Source organism: Lampetra planeri, chromosome 28 (genome assembly GCF_965212315.1).
Source record: "Lampetra planeri chromosome 28, kcLamPlan1.2.h2, whole genome shotgun sequence".
NCBI lineage: Eukaryota > Metazoa > Chordata > Hyperoartia > Petromyzontiformes > Petromyzontidae > Lampetra > Lampetra planeri.
The window spans coordinates 9,707,315-9,729,178 of record NC_136134.1 but is presented as its reverse complement, the minus strand read 5'-3'; the positions used below and the strand labels follow the sequence as shown (position 1 = coordinate 9,729,178).

The window sequence follows — 21,864 nt, the reverse complement described above, 5'->3', positions numbered from 1 at the left end:
AATGGGTATCTCGTCTGGAGTTGTGTGACCAGGCACAATGGTGTGACACATGGAGCACGTTCTGTGAATAAAAGCGTTATTATTGGCTTTATAAAAATATTTTTTTTACTGTGATTCCAGTCTCATGGGGGACACCGTGTAGAATAATACAGGGTGTTTAAAAAAGATGGACCCAATTTCAAAGCGGTATATTTCACGATGGCAATATGTTACAATTACACAAAAAATTAGTTTGTTTAATTATATATGTGGTGATACAGCGTTCGCAGTGGTGGCACATGCATAAACTACACAAAAATCAACGAATTCGTCAGCAAAACTGCCTCAAAAGGAAAAATATATCAAAGAGACGACGTTTCGGACAATGACCCTTCTTCAGAGCGCAACGTGTGGTGTTGAAGGGACAATTTTCTGCGTGACGTCATCACGTAGCATCGTCATCACGTAGAAGGATGTTGGGGTGGAGGGAATGCTTGCGTGATTACGTCATCGCGTATTAAAACCCCGGTTCGTAAAAAGCCGCGTGATGCCTTTGTACGTCTTCACGCGATAACTTCGATGGCGTGACGTCATCACGCACAGAACGTCTCCTCAGGGATTCTCCTTAACGCGTTGGGCGTCGCCGCGACGCGTCATCACGTAGAAGGATGTAGGGGGCGGGGGTGCTTGCGCGAAGACGTCACCGCGTATTTAACCCACGGTTCGCCAAAACTACGTCATCGCGCAATGAAATCTGCCCCGTGGCGTCATCGCGCACGGATCGTCACCAATGGCGTGACGTCATCACGCACGGGACATCTGCTCAGGGATTCTCCTTACACGTTGGGCCTCGCTGCTCAGGTTAGTGGAGCAAGAGAGGCGAAGGCGACAATTAGCCGATTATTATCGTTACGAATTAAACACCTTTATATATAACAAAAAACACGGCACTTCACACGCATCGTCCGTGTTTTAACATGTGATCATTCAGATTTGTTTAAATAATCGGTTGACGTTTTTGTTTAATACGATCATTTTCCTGGGCGGGCCTAAACGCGAAGGCCCCAATATTTTGTCACATTTTCTCTTTATAACGTTTAAAAATAAACAACAACATGCAACCCGTGCGAATCGGCACGGTAATTTGTAACGCCGCTTAATGTTCGTTTCTGTGCGTTCTTGCTGCTGCTGACGATGAATTACTGCAGCTTAGACGTGGTGATCGTGAGATGCTGAAAGCGCGGTTTCGGCGTTTTGCTAGTTCCAGGCCTATGTGTGTGGTTACACACTTAACTCTTTACATAATCTCACTCGCTTACACTCGTACCCTTTGTCGACCCAGTGCAGCAGCGGAATTCATTGTTCCACTGTACTTCTATGCTCCCGCCTTCGACCACGCTTACTAGCGTGGTATGGTTAAATGAAGCCTCAGGCGCTCATCCAGCAGTGGATTGACAATGTGCACGGCCATACGTGTGTATTGCAATTGTGTGTAAGCGACGCTGTCATAACCTGCATGGGGATTGTGCTAGCAGGTTTGCGTGCGCTTGCAATTCGAGTTGTGCCTTTGGTCGTTTTGTCATAGAACGAAATGACCATTCGAAACTCTTGCAGCGATGTCGACGTCTGGATGTGTATGAATGAGATGTACAGTACAGCGCGCGTGGGTTAGATCTGTTGTGGATAGTGCACGTATTTTCTGTAAGTACTGTACTGCTAAAAAAACAATCGTATACGTAAGTACTGCAGTGGCAAGGTTGTGCGTTTTGTTGGTGGATGTGAGGATATCTGTGGCGAATGTCATGTCTGTGGGTTGTGGGTGTGCGGACATGTGGAGTATATATGCAGTGGTGGGGTGGGCGTTCAGGCAATTTCAAGGCGATTATTGCCTGCATTGCACGAACAATGATCTATGGCAACTTGGGTGACCGAGTTGTCTCTTGCCAGTCAAGCGCAAGCATTGACTAATTAGTGCGTATGCTGAAAAATAATTGGTCTAGCGGTTAATTGATTAATTATGGATGGGGGTAGGGGCCTGGTACGAGCCACCAGTTTACTTGACAGTCACTATATTACGCAGTCCATCCTTGCTGGTCACTCGATAACAATTAATTATGTATATCAGTAAAGCAATCGGAAGGCTTTTTGAAGTGCCATGCGTCAGGAAATCCAGTCATGCGGCATCGGGGTTTACCGCCATTGTCTTGTCAGGTGCGGGAAGCGCGTGGCGGTATGCGTCACGTGCGCCTCCGTCTTCACATCCGATTGGACGTTTCCCCCGCCCCAATTGTTCGCAAAGCACTCTCGGGGCATTAATTGTAGATTTTAAGTTTTCGTGTCTGCAAGGATTCATACTCTTTTGTTTTTTTTCGGTAAAGTCACGTAGGTAAAAAATTAAAATAAATTAAATCACGACAGTAATTACTGATACGGTAATTTTACTGTGACGGTTACACCTGAAGACGGAAGCTTGTGTTGCCTCCGAAACGTCGTGATTTAATTTATTTATTTTTACCTACGTGACTGTCTCGGGGCAGCTTGGGGGCTGGGATCAGAATGATGTAAAATTCGTGGAGGTCAATGAGATATTAGCAGGTTGGGGGTTAGTGGGCGGTGGAAATACCGCGGCGGTGATTGCGCTTGGCAATTTTGCCGGCAATCATTTCGCCATTGGATAACGAGTTTAATGGGGCGGGAGTCCATGTGTGGCTTTGTGTGCACGGCGTGTGACTGCCATTCACCTGCGAGAGCGGTGTTGCAGTACAGCGGTTAGACCAGGCGAGCTCACGAGCTCTGTTCAGTTCTTCTCAAGACCTGTTTCGCCTGGCATACCATTCCCATGTATGAACAGTGGACTCTGGCGTTTTTAGTATTCATATTTCCTAACTTTAATAACAATTCAATTTATGTAGCGCTTATTATCAAGGATCTCAAAGTGCTGTACTGGACACAGCTGCAACAAACTCTCAGTATAAACATGATATACATGTATTTTTATAATGCATTTATTAAATTAACTTAATGCCTAATACGCGGAAACATTAATACGTTTGTGCATGGAGCACTGAGATCAAGGGGTGAATTTTGCCCTGTAAATGTAAATTAATATTTGATTTCTGGCAAGTGTCCTTACCTCGTACCTCCGATGAGCGCGGTTGGCCACGTACTGTACAAAAGAAGTTCATACATCAATGGTACGTTGTATCAGGACCTATTCTTCTCCACCACGGTTTGATTTTAACGATTGGTGTAGTTATTAATGAAGCTTGACATTTGTATTACACAGCCTGGAACAGACAGCTTTATTACATACTATAGCTACAATATAAGATTGGATTTCATATGCATCTTTACAGCACTTTATATTCAATTTGAACCCTAAATAAGGATGCCTGTGGATTTCACACCTGATGATGATTGCTTGTGTTGCAGTCGATACGTCGTGAGAATTTTTATTGTTTTATATATTTTTTATTTTATTATTTCCCTTCTACGTGCCTTTACCGAAATAACCAATAATAAGGATGCCTGTGTTTGCTTGTGTATAGAGCCACACATTGCAAAGTATAGGTGTTGGAAATCTATTTTTTTTAGTACAAGACATTGGTGTTAGATTTATATGATTCTGCTTGGATGTGGTTGAATGTCAGTACAGTCATAAAGACAGAGTGTACTGGGATTAGATTTGTTTCACGAGGGGCTTGAGTGAGGGTGAGGCAAGATGTGTTCAGAACACATTGTTGCTGGATTGTGCGAAAGGTTACGTTCTGCTGGTTTTGACGGGTTTCATAATGTATGCGCGTGCTGCTGTTATATGCACACACGTTGGTTCATGTTGTAGATTTGTGGGTGTGCATGCCTCCCATGACATTTTTCTGGAGGTGGAATTCTGTGTTGTTTGTTGTCGTTTACATGATTGATATGCGTGTGTGTATAAGCAAACGCAATGGAATTTTCAGCTTTGCATTTTCTCTTAATGTTAATGACGTGGCTAAGTTTGATTTGCATTTCCAGTGATGGTTGTAAAAGCCACTCCTGGAAACAGATTAGCCATCATGGGAAATTTAATTCAAACTAAGTCAAGTCTTTCATGTTATTTGGAAATTCTAAGCTGAAATTTCCATTGTCTGCTGTTGACTGAAGGATGCCATTGAATGATTGTAATACTGCAAATTAATTGTTCATCCAAGTTGCAATGTATGAGATTGGAGTGCAAGTGTCATTGGTCAGAATTCTAGAATCTGTATAAAAATTGGCCAGAGCAGTGTTCTTATCTTCTCATTGTCTCACCATGAAGCAGAGGATGCAAATGTTGCCTGGTTGTTTGCCCAATCTGAACACGTGCTGCAAAATCCTGTTTTGCCCCCCCCCCCACACTCTTGCAGACTGCGGTGCGTGTGCCTGATACCGGCCGCCTACCATGGGGGACAGCGATGATGAGTACGACCGGCGGCGCAGGGATAAGTTCCGACGTGAGCGCAGTGACTACGACCGCTCGCGAGAGCGCGACGACCGGCGGCGAGGAGGAGACGACTGGAACGAGAGGTACGCACGGCCGTCTCCTTAGAGCCAGCCGGTGGTATGTGCCGTTAGAGTTTGGAATAAAGTTAAACGCACACATTTAGGAAAACGTGTGAATTACGATTTAAAATATATTTGCCTACCTGTGTGGGATCGAATATTTATTTCATCCTGGAGAAAAGTATAGAAAAGGTAAGCATATCACAAAAAAATACTTAAACTATGCAATTTTTATGTTAGGAAAATGCTATTTTTATCTTGCCAGATAAAGCCCACTGAGCTATTAGTTATTTTTCAGAAGCGACTTGGCCAAAAATGATAGCTACACAAAGTGGCTTATAGTGTGAAAATGTAGAGACGGGAGCGTAGACGAAAAACGTGTCATCTGTTTTAATTGCATCTTGTCGATGTGTATGCGTGGTTGCAGTCGCATGCGAACCAACTCATTGAACCTCGATCAGTGAGGATCGGCTATAATGATTTAAAACAGCGCAAGCGTAAATTTATATATTGTTTTGCAAGCACGGTTTATCTTAAACCCAGATAGTCCATCCACAGATGATCTAGAGCTAAGTGTATGTGAATCTTCAAGATTCATTTTCAGGAGTGCCAGCGTGGGGTCCTCGCGGTACAGGTCGTTTTTCACCGGCTGTTTGCCAATGCGAATTAGAAGCAAACCGCGAGTCTCTGGCCTCACAAGACATCTGAATTTGGTTCATGGCAAAGCAGGGCCACGGGTGGGGTGAATTACGCATCCTTGCATTTGACATGAATATGACTCGTTCGATACGTATGATTTCAGTGGCACGGCGCTCTGTGTTTTCAGTTGAAAAACAATCTGGCTCCACCTGAGTTGTGCCAGGCTGGCTGGGCACGGTTGTACAGTGTGTCAAAAGAGGTAAAAACAAAAGCGATGTGTCTTGCCTTGCAGGGAATGGGATCGAGGTCGTGATCGCAGCCGGCGAGGAGACTACAGAGACTACGACCGCGGGCGGAGGGAACGCTTCACTCCGACACGCAGGGAAATCAGCCCCCCACAGAAACGCATGCGCAGAGACTGGTGCGTGTAAACGAGAGAGAGAGGGACGATGTGCGTTGGTGTTGTCCCGTGACTTTTTCAGTCTGACGTTTCGATTTCAAACCGCAGCGATTTTAATCATCAATGGTATTCTGGGCGCCTCCTTCACCAACCTGCACAATGTCCAGCGTCGTGAAGTACTTTCTCACAATTTCCATGACTGACACTGCGTGGGGGAGACCTTCATCCAGCAGTGGATTGATAAAAGGCTGTAAATTATTATTATGGGAAATTAAATTGGTGTCCATAATAGTAATAGACTGTACCGTACCTGGAATGATTTGATTGAATTGTTTTATAATGAATAATTGCAGAAAAGAAAACAAAAAATGCATTGGGCCCTATCTTGGACGTTTTATTTTGTCTTCCGTTCAACTTCGGGTCACATAAATGCTAAGTAGAGTGCCTGTTGGTTGTCCAAGTTGTGTGTCTACCAGTTAACAGATGGGCATATTTACGTTGCTGAATTAAGCACACGACATCCAACTCCTGACGCGTCGATTGTCCTCGCAGTGTTTGCTGTAAGCAGAGCTGCATGGGAAGTTTCGCATTGTGACCTTAGCCGAGTGTTGGTCGGGCAATAAATCTTGAAGGTCCCCCCCCCCCTTTCTCCCCTTGACTAGGGACGACCACGGGGAGGTGTTCCGTGGTGGGTATGACATGCCCTACGGAGGGGGCCCCAACTATGGACCCCCGCCCCCCTGGTGCCCACCGGAAGCGCACATGATGCCGCAGCCGCACAACCCTATCCCAAACCGGTAATGGGGCATGTACAACCCTATTCACAGCGTCGCATTGGCAGTCGGGACAGAGTGTTTGTGGAACAATTATAAATGCTTTTGTGATTAGCTGTAGTGCACTTTGGTCCTTTACTTGCATGAAACAATGTTCTTTTTTGTGCTTTTTTTTGTCTGTCTTGTATTGCCCTTGTCTGAAAATGTTAATTAATTCTGGTTGTTAATGACATAAGAGAAGCTATTTCACTTGCCATGAAAAAAGAATGTGGCGTGATTCCTCGCTCCAACTTGGCGTAACTTGCGTCACAAAGTTGAGTGCTTTTCAAACGTGTAGTGATGATAGACTTCAACACCGTGGTAACAATGTATTAGGCGTTTGGGAATCGGAGTGACTCATGACGCTCCTCGGGTCCTTTGTCATCAATACACTAAATTCAGAGGCTCTCATGGAAAACTGGAAGGCAGCCAAACCTTTGCAGTGCAGCTGTTGCTAAAAATTACGTTCTCTTTGTGTGCTCGTGTCATCACAGGGTTAAATAAGTCACCACGCATTCTTCGTTTTATTATTTGTAACTGTAAAAACACATTTTCATAACATTTGCATTGAAAAGTGGTGGATGAAAGTGTACATATTAAAAGGCCATCCGTTTTATAATACTGCGGCCTTGGATTGCTTTTGGAAAGTGCAAAATTGGTCATGAAAGCAGCTTACCAATGTGTAATGTAGGTGAATTTCTAGTCGGCGCGTTTTACCTACTCGAACATGAATTGGAAACGTGGACACGGACAAATAAAATGGAACACAATCTGAAATGTACACAAAGAATCATTGAGGAGATGCATTCTGGCAATTATTGAGATACGGAAAGAGGAACATGTGAGTTCAGAGACCATTTGCAGGTTGCTAAAATAATTCAAACTGTTAAGCCGGATTGGGCAGGACACGTTCATAGAAAGGATGATGGCCAGTGGCCAACAAATAAAACTGGAGTGGCAGTCAATAAATTAAACGTGTCCAAGAAGACGTTCACCGTGGATATGGAGCGATGAATCGGTTCATGTGCGTGATAGTTGGCATATTAAACACCGCACGATCACGTGAGCTGGCGGCAGCTTGGGGAGATGTTCATCCGGCAGTGGGATTGACCATCACTGAATAAACCGAACTTATTGAAACAAAAAGTGAGTCGGAAACCCGCTAATTTTCAGAATCGGCTAAACGTGCCAGGAACCTCTGAAAACAGAGCACTTAGATTAATTGAGGCTTTTGTGGATCTTTAAAAAAAATAATCAAATTCCTGCGGCGTCTCACGCGCAGGGTGGGCGCCGTGCCCGAGGTGGAGGCCCCGCCGGCCTACCCCATCATGAAGACCTTCAAGGAGTTCCTGCTGTCCATAGCCGAGTCGGTGGACGAGACAGAGGCAGTGCGTCGCTACAACAACTACAAGATCGAGTTCCGCCGCCAGCAGCTGCACGAGTTCTTCATGGCACACAAGGACGAGGAATGGTAAGCGGCTCATTGGCCGGTTTTGGCACGCGGTTTTGACACTTTAAAACTTACTCAGCGGCACTGGCTCTCAAATACTGACTTGAAAAGTTAAGAAATAATCATGTCCAACGCGCATTATGTAATGCTTTTTAACGTCAATTTGTGCTCGGATGTATTGACAGTGCAGAAGGCAAGTGTTAGTGGTCAGGCCAGCTTACTTGCAATTGATTATTTTTGCTCTGGTTTTGTCTCTTAAATGTTGTGCATGGCTTTTGATCACATTGGCCAGCTTTTCAATAGGCTCAGTTCCTAATGGGCAACACACCTCTGCTAAAGTTACGTTCAGTTTTGTGTCATAGTTATCATGCTCCCTCATTACGGATGGGCGGATAGACAGCTAATGCATTTATGCTTTTATCTGTAGTTGGGAAGCGTGAACGATGGAAACATCAATTCATTTCATTTTGTTTCACCGTTGTTGTTTGAACAATGTTTTTGTCAAAAAGAACAGATTCAAGTTACGTGCTGTGGTTTGTGCTGTGCTGTGATATTCATGTATCCACCACCTGAGTTGTATTTTTTAGTGAACATTGCAACTTACAGCGTGATATAATGCATCGTGATCAAATATTGTACATGCTTTAATGAGCTCCAATGCAAACTGACCACTTGTTCATAGTTGTATTCAAGGTTAAAGTTTATATAACTATTTTACAAGAGCAATTATACCATCACTTGACGTGCTGGGCAATATTGCAGTAATTAATTTGTAAGATTCAACTGCCCAGAGTAGTTTTGTCTTGGTGCCATCGTTATTTGGAGTGCGGCATTCATCCCTCCAATGATTTGATGAATTGTCGCAAATCAAGGGCGTGATTATATTGGAAAATAAATTATGACATTGTGGCAACTGGTGGCTGCAGAGATCATGAGAACCCAATTACGTACAAGGTATACAAATAGAAAATCATCGTTTCTCAGATACAGGATCTTTTGCATGGAATACGAGCTTTAAAGTTGATAGTAATCGATGAATCGTTGGCATTGTTACTTCTAAGTTACGTAAAAATATATATTTTAGCACTTATGCTCTAATGTTCCATCGTAGCATTGCCACCGGGTTAAGTGTGCATTTACGTAGAGATGTGAATTTTGAATGTTGATTTTTTGGTACATGATGTTGTGCTCTTGTGTTTTATGCACCCTTTTCTTGTGTTGCCGACATTGTTCACACTAACACAACTTTCCTCCCTCCAAAAGAACAAGGTGGAAAGGAAGAGACACCCTGAACGGACTCGTAGTTTAGATAGTGGCACTGCGCACAATGCAGTGGCTAGATTGGTTACAGTGGTTTTAGGGAGATAGGCTTAGGGACCGAAAATGTCACTGGTTGGTGCTCGCTCGTGTTGCACCGCTCTGAGAAAGAAGCAACGTGATTGGCTCAGCCTCGCCCTGTTCGTGAAGATTTGCTTTGGAAGCCCCAAAAGTTGTAAAGTGATGTGTGGAAGTTACTGTTAACAAATAAAATGCCCATTTTACAAAATATTGCAGGAAAAAAGGTAACACGTCCTGTAAATTTCGTTTCTGTTTTTAGTTTTTGTTTACATTTTTTTTCTACTAATGGCCTAAGTAAATCAATATAGATATGTGAAATGTGCCGTAACAATAATCGCCGAATGTGCTTTTGTTTCTACCCAGTTGAATTTCCAATTGTTGATTTGCAAATGTGTTTTACGCTTACCTGAGATTGCAAAAAATTAAAGTATGATTTTTAAGAAATAATTTGAAATCTTACTTAACTTGCTGGCGTTTTTAAATGTAAGCAACATTCATATTTTTTGCGCTTCAGCTTTGAGCTTAAATACTTAACGACTACGCTAAAAAAGTGATCGTTTATTACATCATTCGTAAGAGACATTATGGATAATAACTGTGTCGTGTTCATTTTTTCTCGGCTGTAAAATAAAATGTGCTTCTTCCCTTTTCTGGATCAGGAATTTGGCGGCGCTGGTTCGTCGCGGCGCGAGGCTGATGTCGCTTTCGCCGTTTTCGCAGGTTCCGCGTGAAATACCACCCCGAGGAGTCAGCCAAGCGCAAGCACGAAGCGGCCAGTGCCCTGCAGCACCGGCTCAAGGCGTTCACTTTCCTGCTGGAGGGCGGCTGGTTCAACAGCATCTCCCTGGACATAGACAAATCAGAGCAGATCATACGCGTCCTCGACGCAGGTAATTGCAGGCCGGGGGCGGTCGACGTTGGAAGCCTGCGGGCCGGAAGAGAGGAGCTGAATAATAATACTACTACTGGAAATCTGTGAAAAAAAGCTTTATAACTCATCGGATTCCACTAATATCAATAAATATTCAGAGCCTGAATAATTGGGCAGTCTCCGATTGGCTCGTGCAACACTAATTTCATGGTGGTATTGGAGCACAGTTGGGTTTCGGTTGTTGCAACTCGACGCAAGCTGTGTCCGTTGCTCATCCCCCTGATGTATAGCGTAGAAACCCCACATTCTCTTAATTTGGAGTAACAAACGTAAACCTATTCGACATCTGTGAAAAAGCGCTTTAAAGCTCATCGGATTGCTCCGGTATAAATAAATATTCTGATTCTGTAAACGTATTCTTACGATGCTGATTGCAAAAATGGAGGACGATTGTAAAAATAAAAATTAACCCGTAAAAACAAAGTTTTTCACTATAAATCCTTTATATGCGTGGCGGCTAGAGCCCTCTCGTCCTCTGGCTTGAGATGGCTGCCACCTATGGGTCAGATGATTGCCTGCCACCATTAAGCAATTGGTAATTAAATATGATTATTTTTTTCCAAAAAAGTGTAAAGTTATGGAAAAAAAATTTCATGAAAATAAATTGTCACGCACAACGAGTCTGTGTGCAAAATGTCAGCTCGATTAGATCACGGGAAGTGGGTTAAAAAACGACCGAAAGATTTGCACTGTCGTAAGCGCGCAAGCAAGTGAACTTAATATAAAGGATTTAAAAACATGTAATCCCTTCATTTCTATTCGGGGGCAGCGGTGATAAAAATGGAGGGTGGCACTGACCTGGACCTGCAAACTGTGGACCAGCCTGAGGACGATGGGAAAGTGGAGAACGATGGCAAGGACTTGCGCAAGCTGTCCGAGGTAGACAAGAAGATGTCGGAGTCCAGCAAGGAAGTGGCAGACTCCGGAAAGGTTGGTTCATTCTCCGGTCTCAACCTTTGGTTTTTATTCGCATCGGGAAAGTGCCGGTTGTGCTTCTCGCAAAACAATGAAATGGATGTCAATGATGATAATAGGTTTTCCCCTTTTTTCTGGCAACAAAACAGGTGTGTTGAGATGTTAAAACACCAAACTGAAACCTTTTACAAGGAATGATGTCTGCATTAACCACAATGCTAGTGGTCAGAATGCAAACAAAAAACATACTCTGATAATATATGCATTGTGTTTGCAACTGGATTGGTCCATACCAGAGACAGCTTTCTTTTGAGCCTCGTCCCAAATGGTGTTAGACCAGAGGACTCCAAAAGGCGTTTGCATTTTGACCAAAAGTATTGTGGTTAATGCAGACATGATTCCTTTAACATCTCAACAGCTGTTTTGTTGCCAGAAAAAACGGGAAAACCTATTCTCATATTTTGGTACTGGCAAAGAAGGTCCCATGATGATGTCAATGATGGTTGACAGAACTGACTGGAATTGTGATGCTTTAAAGAGCAGGGAAAGAAGATAACGGTAGACCCTGGAATTGGGACCGCAACACTGGCACGTGTCTTTAGAGATCAGCTGGCTTCATACGATACTGTCTGCTGTAACTTCCGTTGCATTTACATTTGCTGTAATCCGAATCAAAATATGTATTTATACTGGAGGAATCTAATGAGCTGTGAAGCTCTTTTACACAGATGTCGCTTCTCCGATGCACGAATTGCATCGGCACCGACAACAGAGTGGCAGCGATGAACTAATGGCAGTGGATGAAAAAGGCTTTATCCACTTGAGCTGCAATGTTGATTTGTGTCGTCATTCCCCGTACCTTTCCTCTTCCCCCTCTGCTCCAACGTTGCTTTGGCACCTGCAGGGAAGCAGGAAGCGCAAGCGAGGAGGCTCTGCGGCGAGCCCGGGCCGTGATGCAGGGAACGTTTCGGGCTCCGAATCGGACCTGGATGGAAAAAAGGGACCGGGAGATGGTGGTGAGATCCGAGAGCGCAACTATCCTTGATCAGACTTGAAAAGTCGAGTGTCTGTGTGTGAGACGTAGAGGATTGTCATGTTTGTAGGAGCGGTAGTGTAGTGTTTAGCGTACTGTACTACATGTCTGACCACCCGAGTTTGATTCCTGCTCACGGCCAACACCATTGATGATTATCTGAACCGGTCCTGGGCCTCCCCTAGTTCATTTTTACCTTAATTTACCACGCTGGTCAGTGCGGGGTTGGGTCAATTTCTTATTCCATGTGATTATCAGTTATGCAGAACATTGAAATTAACAAACTCGGTAAGGTCAGATATGCCTGGGTGGTTCAATATGGTTGAAGAACCCTTACATTCACCAATCAAATGTTTTGAATAAATTCTTGCACGCACCGTTCGGTGCACGTATGGCTCTTAACAGACCTTTCATATCAGGGAATAAAAGCGTCGTTACAAGCCCCAATACTCTCGATAGCGATGGCTCAATCCAAGCCGACCGGCGTCAAAAGCCTCCGCCCGTTTCCCGCGCCCAACAGAGAAGCAGGCGGGGGAGGACGGCCTGGAGAAGGAGTCGCTTAGGAAGGGAGAGGATGGCGTCCCCGCCAAACCGCGCGCCCTCCACAGGACCTGCTCGCTCTTCATGAGGAACATCGCTCCCAACATCCCCAAGAGCGAGATCGTCGCCGTGAGTCGCCGCCGCGAGCGAAGCCGTCGATGCTGCAGGGATTGTGCGTCGGCGGCTGCGTTCGCAGAATCAAAATGTTGTATTTACGCTGGGGAGGAGGAATCCAATGAGCTATATTAAAGCTCTTTTTCACACATGTCCAGTGGGGGCACGGGGTCAGAATGTTGCGACGATGCAGCAGTTTCCCGACGCTCCGATTGTCGTGGGCCATTACCCGTGTGTCGGCGTGGTGTGCGTAGGGCAGTGGTGATTCTTGACTAGTTTTGGACTAGTTGGTGACAAGACTGTGGAATTTCAGTAAAGTATTTCATTTGATTTAGTCGTGCACCTCTGATTAGCACAATTGGCTACGTACGATGTAAAATAAGTCCTACATTAAAAATATAAAATGCGGCTACAGATTTCACTATTAAACCAGAAATAAATAATGAAATAAATTGCTTCACATTTTGCCTTTATTTGTGATGCAGAAAACCAAGCATGTTAAATGGGTAATATAGATATTTAAAACTCAAATTATTGTGTTTCGTGATTTCACAAATATTTTTTCACGAAGTAAGATACGCAATGATGTTTAGAAAAAACGGACAATATGATTATCGTGGACCCTGTATCGTACGTTCTATCGCAGCGTCGTCATCACTCTCAGACCCTCCCTGCGTGCTTTGAGCTAACAACAACGGTCGTCACCCTCTCTGTTCACAGCTGTGTCGCCGATACCCGGGCTTCGTTCGAGTCGCGTTGTCAGACCCCCAGATTGAACGAAGGTACGGCTTGCTTGCGACATAGTGCCGTCCGAAAACCAAATAGACACGCTGGACAATATCTCTCCTTCATATATCTGTCTCTTATTCCTTAATGCGCCTTGTTCTTCGAGACCACAGGGGCACATCTGCTTCTGCGTGTTGCTCCGTCAATGCAGCATGGCCTCGGCAAGTTCAAATAACAAAACCTCGCCACGTTCATCAATGGCACCGCCCCAAAGAGGGAAAAATCTAACACCGTATTTTCTCCGGATTGTAATTCGCTCTGGAGTGTAAGACGCACAATAAACTTGTGGCAGGTCGTGAAGTTATGTAAGAAATCTGTGTAACTTGAACATTTACTGCTAATTACGTGTGCTGGTGATTGTGTGTGAAGTTGATTTGGCCGTGCGCTTGGTTGATTGCGGTAGCCTGCTCAACAATTTTTTATTTCACCGTTGAAATAATTCTAGTTAATAATTGTTATTAATTATTGTATTCATTCGCATTGCATTTTCTAAGCATATATATAAAAAATATATATTGCTATGCACAAATATTAGTCTTGTAATTTGATTTTAAGAGTACTGGATCTTTTTACCATCGTTGTAAATGTGTCTGCAGGTGTCATTTACAAATAGCATATGCCAATACAAAACAATCCATAAACACATGGTTCAATTACACTATGAGACCTCCTTTACTAGTGGCAAAATATAGTAATAGGTTTTGATTACTATAATAGGTAAAAACCTATACTACATGGTTCAATGCGTGCATTGTAACCATGATAATCTGTTTTAATAGATGTTATTGACCCACCATGTCATGCCTAGTGTTGTCCCTTGCAGTGCTTGTTCTTATTTCCCGTTGTGGGAAATTGATCACCAACGTTCATATGGGTCGATGTGTGGTTGTTTGGTAAATCGGTGGACGGCTTCAGTAGCCTGGTGAATGTTCAAAATGCTCTTATGCTCTTGCCCTTGCAGTGATGAACGGTGTTAAACTGTGAGGTTTGCTGTTGTTTTTGTCACCGTAGGTTCTACAGGCGAGGCTGGGTGACGTTTGAGCGCAGCGTAAACATCAAAGAGATTTGCTGGAGCCTCCAGAATATCCGGGTACGTCATCGCTGTTGTAGCTTCGATCATTTTTAGATTGCGTACTTCCTATACGTCTGTGACCGAATTCCACTGTGGGGCGGTGCGCGCGATCGCTGAAAATCTCGGAAGCTAAGCAGGATTGAGTATGGATAGTGTTTGGGTAGGGTATTGTCGGCTGCTGTGGGGCTACATTCTAAGCAGAGGAAAACGCAGAAACATCTGTTCTGTTATTTATTATGGTCCTGCATCTACGCTCCCCAGCTTCACAAACGCACAGCAACCGGTGTGGTGAAGTATGGTCGTGTAACCCTCGTGAACCCTCATGGTGTGTGGGAGGCCCTCATCATCCCAGTAGCGGATTGGCAAAAGGGCTCTTGTGTCTTCACGTACATTGAGTCATTTCATGACAATGAGAATGTGCGCTGCTCAGGTCAATGGAATATTCTCTCATGCAGTGACTGTTCTATAGCAGCAGGGGTGTGGGGAACTTTTCCTTTTTTGTGAGAGCTCTCATCCAGCGGTGGAATGCAGAAAATGGCTATGCAGTCACATGTGACAACTTTGGTGTTATATACTTGGATTATTTAAAATTTACATTTTTTATTTCACTAGGTAAGACCAACTGAGCTATAGAAAGCAATTTTTCAGAAGCGACCTGCTCACAAATGATAGCCCAACGAAGTGGCTTATCACGTGGACATTTGTAGCAGCCAAATACTCGTCACGCATGTGGTTAAGAGAAGAAGAAAACTAAATCCTGACCAAAAAAAAAGAGATAATTTACAACTAAGGCGTCGTCGGAATCTCCTCCCCGCAGTTACGGGAATGCGAGCTGAGCCCCGTGGTGAACCGCGACTTGGCGCGGCGAGTCCGCGGCGTGCAGGGCATCACGCAGCACAAGCCCGTCGTGCGCAATGACATCCGCCTCGCGGCCAAACTCATCCAAGCCCTCGACCAGAAGGCGCAGCTGTGGAGTTCCACCCAGCCCATCAAGGACACCGACATCTTGGCGGTAAGAGAGGCCTTTTTGTCGTGGAAAAGGTGTGGGGGTGGTGGAGGGGTGTGCGGAGCGGTGGTCTAGCGGTCAGTGCGTTGCGCGACGGACCCGGCGACCCGAGTTCGATTGCCGCTCACGGCCGACACCAGTCAAGATTATCTGAACCGGTCCTGGGCCCTCCTCTAGGTCGACTCAGCTTCAAATGAGTGCGTGGTGCGGTGTGTAAACATCGCCACTACGGAGACAAAGGTGGCCGGGTGTGGTGCTGGCCACCCACTCCTAGGTGCTCGATAACAGCACTTGCTCCCAACAGTATGTTAAGGCTATACTGGGATCATTGTCTTTTGAGGAGGCAGTGAAATTGATGTATGTCAATTGGAAGAAGAATCATTGGCGTCATTGTGGAGAATATATGTAACATAATACATAGACGGTACATCTCTTTCCCATTATTTTCACCTCTTTTTGAAACATCTCATCGTCTGCACGGCCTTCTGGGAGTGTATAATTTCAGCAGAATTAGGTTCAACAAAAGGCAAACTCTGGACCGGGTTTGATGTACGGTGTCTCGTAAAACGAGTTGGGCTTCCTTGAATCATTGGTGTTCAACAATGCATTGTTAATGAGCTAAGTTCAAGTTATCGAAAGTGCCAAGTATTAAGGCAACATTTAATTTGTGCGGTTCATAATGGATTTTTGGGTGAGGCCACGTAATGATCGGACCAAATCATAATTGTGTCTGCGAAAATCTGCGTGTTAAGTTAACCATTCACTTAATGTATTTCACAATTACTGGGTATAATACAAAGTTAATTACTCATTTCCTACCCCCCATTCAACACAAATTCAAAACATACCGTTCTAAAAAGAACAAATTAAGTTTTTATCGCTTTTCCACCTTGACAATGTCTCCCTCGCACGCTCACAATCATCGCGCGCGCACACACACTTGTGCGCTCCGCAGCCATTTTCGTCACAAAACCCGATCCTCAAGAACATCACGGACTACCTCATCGAGGAGGTGAGCGCCGAAGAAGACGAGCTGCTTGGGAACGCCATCACGGGCTCGGACGAGCCCAAGGACAGCACTTCCGACGTGCCGCTGGAGAGGGATGGCAAGCTACTACAGGTCAGCCTTGCCCTCCTCGCCATCGCGGTGAAGGTCGCGGAGTTTATTTGAGAGCCGACGAATGTCGTTTTTTTTTTGTTCGACTCGTATTAACGCTCACTACGAAATAGTCACCCGCGTCTCATTGGATCGAACAGAATCGAGTCTAGTCGGTGCTTTGTTGGGCGACCGCCGTGCACAGGTTGTTGGTACGGGCTTGCGGGGAGATGCGGTGGGCAGCAGAGGTCAGTGCAGCAAAATGTATTGTACTGCTGCACATCTCCGTGCCCTCAATCCGCACTGGCCAGCGTGATGAAGTATGGTTAAATAAAGCTTCCTTCCGCTCCCGCATGGCGTGGGGCTTATTGTGCCCCTCCATTGAGAACCTGAAAACATGTGGATTATTGATATCTACCAGAACATTGAATGCCGTTTGAATTAATCTAGGTCACTCGTTTAAAAAAAAAAAACTGACATTTTCGGACTGCCCCTCGTCCTGGGTAGTTACCAGATCCGCATCTGGCATGGGGGAGGTGGGGAGGCCCTCATCCCAACAGTGGATGACCAGGAGGGCGCCGTGCGTGTACACACCTGCCTCTCCCTACACTGACCGCCTCTCCCCACGCTGTGACCCCCTCAACCCCTCGACCCCCCGCGCCCAGGTGCTGGACCGGCTGGTGCTGTACCTGCGCATCGTGCACTCGGTGGACTACTACAACGCGTGCGAGTACCAGAACGAGGACGAGATGCCCAACCGCTGCGGCATGATCCACGTGCGTGGGCCGCTGCCCACCAACCGCGCCACGCACAACGAGGGTGAGTGCGCCACGCATGTCGCGACATGGGTGGCGTGCGTGCGTACGTATTTGTGTGTCCACGTGCGTGTGCATGTTGTACATTGTGCACATTTGTCATCTGTGTGTATGTGCCCATGTTGTCTGGTGTATGTGTATGTAGTAACGTGTGTCACGTGTCTGTGTACAATAATGTATGTGTGCACACACGTATATTACGTTGTGTGCGCGTGCGCTCTCCCCGCTTGCAGTCACCGAGTACGAGCGGCAGCAGGAGGAGCGGTTGGCGCCGCTGCTGAACGCGCGGGACACCCCCACGCCCGAGGAGGCCATCAAGATGGGCAAGAAGGACCCAGAACAGGAGGTGGAGAAGTACGTCCAGGGCAACACACAGGAGCTCGGCAAGGACAAGTGGCTCTGCCCTCTCAGCGGAAAGAAATTCAAGGCAAGCGCCGCTTTCGTTTCGGCCCCGGGAATTGGTTGTGGGGGGGGACACTTTGTAAACCTGTAGATATTTACCTGCGGGCTCGTTTAAGAAGTTTGTGTATTGTCATTCGAAGGAGTGTTTTGTTCGGTGTGTCAGGAAATGATGGAGTTCCTGGAGAAAACATTCACACGAGGAGAAAATCACAAAGGCCCCCACCCCCCCCAAATGGTTAATTGGCATGTTAAACGCTTTGTACATGTAACGATTTAATTTGTTTTCGCCTTGTTGGCTGGTGGAGGGCCTTGCAGCAGAAATATGACCAGATCAAATCACCCGAAAAGCAGTTATGAATAAGATAATCGAGAGAGGATATACTGTATAGGTCAGCAGCGGAACAATGACCTAGCTGGGCTTGTGAAGACTCGTTGCACTGCTCGGCGTTCGTCAATCCGCGGTGGGGGCAACGCATTGACCTTTGACCGCTTATGCCGCCTGCCAGGGCCCCGAGTTTGTGCGCAAGCACATCTTCAACAAGCACGCGGACAAGCTGGGGGAGGTGCAGCGAGAGGTGGGCTTCTTCAACAACTACCTCATGGACCTGAAGAGGCCAGGGCCACCTGAGTCCAAGTCCACGCAGCCGCCCAATGCGGGGCCGCCCGCCCCTGGCGTGCACAGCTCCCCGGGTTCGTTCGCTCACGCGCCCGCTCCAATCTTGCACGGTACCCCCCCCTTCCTCTGCACGCACCCCTCACCAGCAGCCGCACTGCATCGTTAACCGCAGCCTTGTATGCACGAAGGGGTGGCTGAGAATGTACTTGTGGCAACGAGAGTTGAGGCGTCATACTTTTAACGAGACGTCTCGACTGGAGCAAAGTGGTTGTCGTAGTCGTCACTTGAGAGGCACTAAAATTCGCCGCCATGATTAAATTAACGTGATGCTTGAATCTTAATCGCAACCGTGACCCAGATCAGGAAGCTTTGTAACACGAAAGCTGAGATTGTGTTAACGCCTGGTGATGCTGAATGACATCTCCATTGAAATGTCGTATAAAGTTGTAAAAACTTAGCTCGCTTTTCAACATTCTAGTTTTTCTGATACGCCTAATCATTCGTGATATGATTAGCTCTGTCGGGTGGTAGAGGGTTATAGTTAAACACGTAACATTTTACCAACACGATCTAACCCAAGAGAAACTTAATTCGTTCATTATAATATTGGTCATGAAAGGCTCTATATGACGTTAACTCTGAATTTTGACAATTCATCGAATCACCGGAGGGAACAGAGGAGCGAACGCCTCTATCCTTATCTATATATGTAAAAAAGGGAAATGTGTGAATGTGAGTCTGTTCTAAATGTTTTGCATACTTGCCAACATGCTACAAACTTGAAATTTGGCATGTGGGTAATTTCCAGACTGTACACTGCAAAAAGTATAAACATAGACTTTTGTTTTGGGGGGGGGGCTCTATAATGGATATAATATATTGCATGGCAAGTGAGCGGTGACGTCACATCTGTGATGTCACCCGCATGCGGCAGCGTCACGTAGTGTGCCTGCTGACGTCACGCATCCCCCCCCAACCCTCCACGTAGGCCGTGTATCCCGCACAAATGCGCGGCGTAGCTGTCTCGATTTTCGAAGTCAACGCGACTATTTTCAGCTCGCTCTTAAATATAAAGCATAAAATACATCTTTGTGTGAAGCGGCAAAAACTCTCCAACGCTGAGCTCTGATGTCATGAAATTTGTACAGCTTATGCTGTCTGGAATTTCTAAGTAAACACGGATATTTTCAGCTCGCCACGTCATTCCCTTCCCAAGTTGCCAAAATCGAGCATGCGTATAAGTGGGTTAAGGTTGATTTTCCTTGAGTGAAAAGCATTCCATTTAGTAAAATTTATTTGTTTCGGCTTTTTTCTTTCTTGCAAACATCAATTTTTTTCAGGGTTTTTCAGTGACATATAAGGGAATATGAAATTAATCCAAGTCCCGGGCAGAGCCGGGTAGTAAAGCTAGTGTTTAATACAGTTGATTCATGACATGACTGGTGATAAAAAGTGAAATTATGCGATGCAATACAATTGTACATTTTCTTCTCCAACCATAGGAATGGGTCCTAACATGGGCTTTCCAGGAAACCCGCAGCAAGGCATGATGGGATTTGGGCAGCCAAGGCCACCCCTTTTGGGTTACGGAGGTAAGTAAGCCCTGGAATGCTCAGCTTGGTTGTATCACAGTGGCACCAGAGTATAAATCTTTCAGACCAAAGAATAAATGACAGATGTGGCCAAGCATGATAAAATTAGAAACCCTGTTGCCGAATCGAAAATATGCCTCCCTCTCTAGTGCAGCTATGATGGAGTGATAAATATTTGATATGTTTCAGAGTGGCTTTGAAATTAATTTTCTCATGGGCCGTAGAATTAACCCACACTTATCTTAAAATCTTCATGTGGCTAAACATAGCAGTAAACAAATAGGTATTTTGTTTAAATAGGAAATCATTTTAAAACTTCTTGGGTATTTGAGCTGGCTTTCTACCCAGGCACCAGTGTTGTTAATGATGCCGTCGGCTCCTCTCCGTCTTCCCACAGCGTCGCCATACCCTCCTCAGTTCGCCGGAAGAGGTGGCTATGATCCTTATCGGGGCCAAGCTGTCGGTTTCCCTGGGAAGCCCCGAGGCCGGTACGAATCACAACTCATGTAAAACAACTCTACGGGCGCGCAGATCTGTGTTTTACGTTAACCCTCTTTTGTAATGTCCTCGTTTGTGATCCTCGGTGCACTTACAAACGAAGTTGTCGTCTTGTACAATTTCACTCGTTGGTTCGCTCTTTTTGCTTTGTGAGAATTTGCACTTGTTTACCACCGTCACCTGTGCATAAGAATGTGTTAGCGATTCTGCCCACCAAAGACGGGACACTTGTACTGTTTCACAGTTTTAAAAAAGCCCTCCAACGTATGCCGCCCAAAAGGGCATTTTTATCCACCTGATTTGATGGCTGTTTTTGAGCCTTTTTTGAGCTTCCCAGTCTGTGATAGGATTGCATAGCCTGGGAAATAGTGCAGTTTGTTTTTGCCAGTGCAAACATCACAGCAGATGAATACATATGGCTGTTATTGTTTATGTCTGCAGAGGACCCAGGGGCGATCCAAGAGCTATCATTGAATACAGAGACCTGGATGCTCCTGATGATATAGACTTCTTTTAAGGAAGTATGTTTGAAACATCTCAACTCCCGTATGCGGTAGGTAGTCTGGCGTCACGCCAGTGATGAAACAGAATGTCCGGTTGTAGTTGTAGCAGTCACTTAAACACGAATCTATAGGATGCTTATGCAGTATATTTTTGAGTAAAGTATTTACCATAGCATTGTTTCATAATGTTAACAGTGGTCTGTGTTACATTTTAAAAGAAACTTTCTTGCATCAGAAACAGACTGTACAAGAAAATAATAAATAATTTTTTTCAGTTTTTCTACAATTTGTCCGTACTTTTTTTACTTGTGTGTAACGAGCCTATATCTTGAAGGTTGTCGATAAAGCAAAAATTTTGGATGCTTTAAATGTGAGTGCGCGCATTCAATAAGAGATTGCATCGTCATCTTTAAGCAATCTCGGGCAAAGAATCCTCCAGGCTCAATTCAGAACCCCAACTTTGAAAACACCACTTCAACCCATCTCGCCACATCAACCCCCAACCACCCCGGAGGGGCAAGACAACGGAACATCCTTCACGTGGTCTCCCCGGGCCCCCCCCTTGCCCCCCATTACGTGCGACGTGTCTGTGCTACGTGCTGCTTGGCAACACAACGGGATGTCGTCAAAAGAGGGCCCCCCACTGCGCATCGACTCGCCGATTTTTCGGTAAGGTCAGCATCCCTCACCCTCGTTCCCAACTAACTCGTTGACTACCCGGTACGGGTATCGGGATTGCACGTGCGTGTAACACGTGCGGCCCTTCATCAGTCCACTGCTGGATGAGGGCCTCCGCTGTGCCACGC

The 21,864-nt window shown here is 45.5% G+C and overlaps 1 protein-coding gene across 2 annotated transcripts; it reads left to right on the top strand.

The window, feature by feature from the left end:
- Positions 1-710: 710 nt before the first annotated feature.
- On the top strand, positions 711-21,337 carry SRRT (serrate, RNA effector molecule). Of its 2 annotated transcripts, none has more exons than XM_078607842.1 (19): positions 711-840; positions 4,365-4,524; positions 5,432-5,560; positions 6,202-6,336; positions 7,634-7,822; positions 9,860-10,029; positions 10,840-11,000; positions 11,890-12,001; positions 12,539-12,687; positions 13,393-13,454; positions 14,470-14,548; positions 15,348-15,542; positions 16,492-16,656; positions 17,298-17,451; positions 17,681-17,874; positions 18,356-18,539; positions 19,968-20,057; positions 20,455-20,545; positions 20,997-21,337. In XM_078607842.1, exons 2-19 carry the CDS (start codon positions 4,400-4,402, stop codon positions 21,070-21,072), a joined length of 2,460 nt encoding a protein of 819 aa, XP_078463968.1. In that variant the 5' UTR covers positions 711-840; positions 4,365-4,399; the 3' UTR covers positions 21,073-21,337. The 2 variants fall into 2 exon arrangements, with proteins under 2 accessions (XP_078463968.1, XP_078463967.1); XM_078607841.1 differs by having other exon boundaries at positions 18,356-18,575.
- The last annotated feature ends 527 nt before the right edge of the window (positions 21,338-21,864 follow it).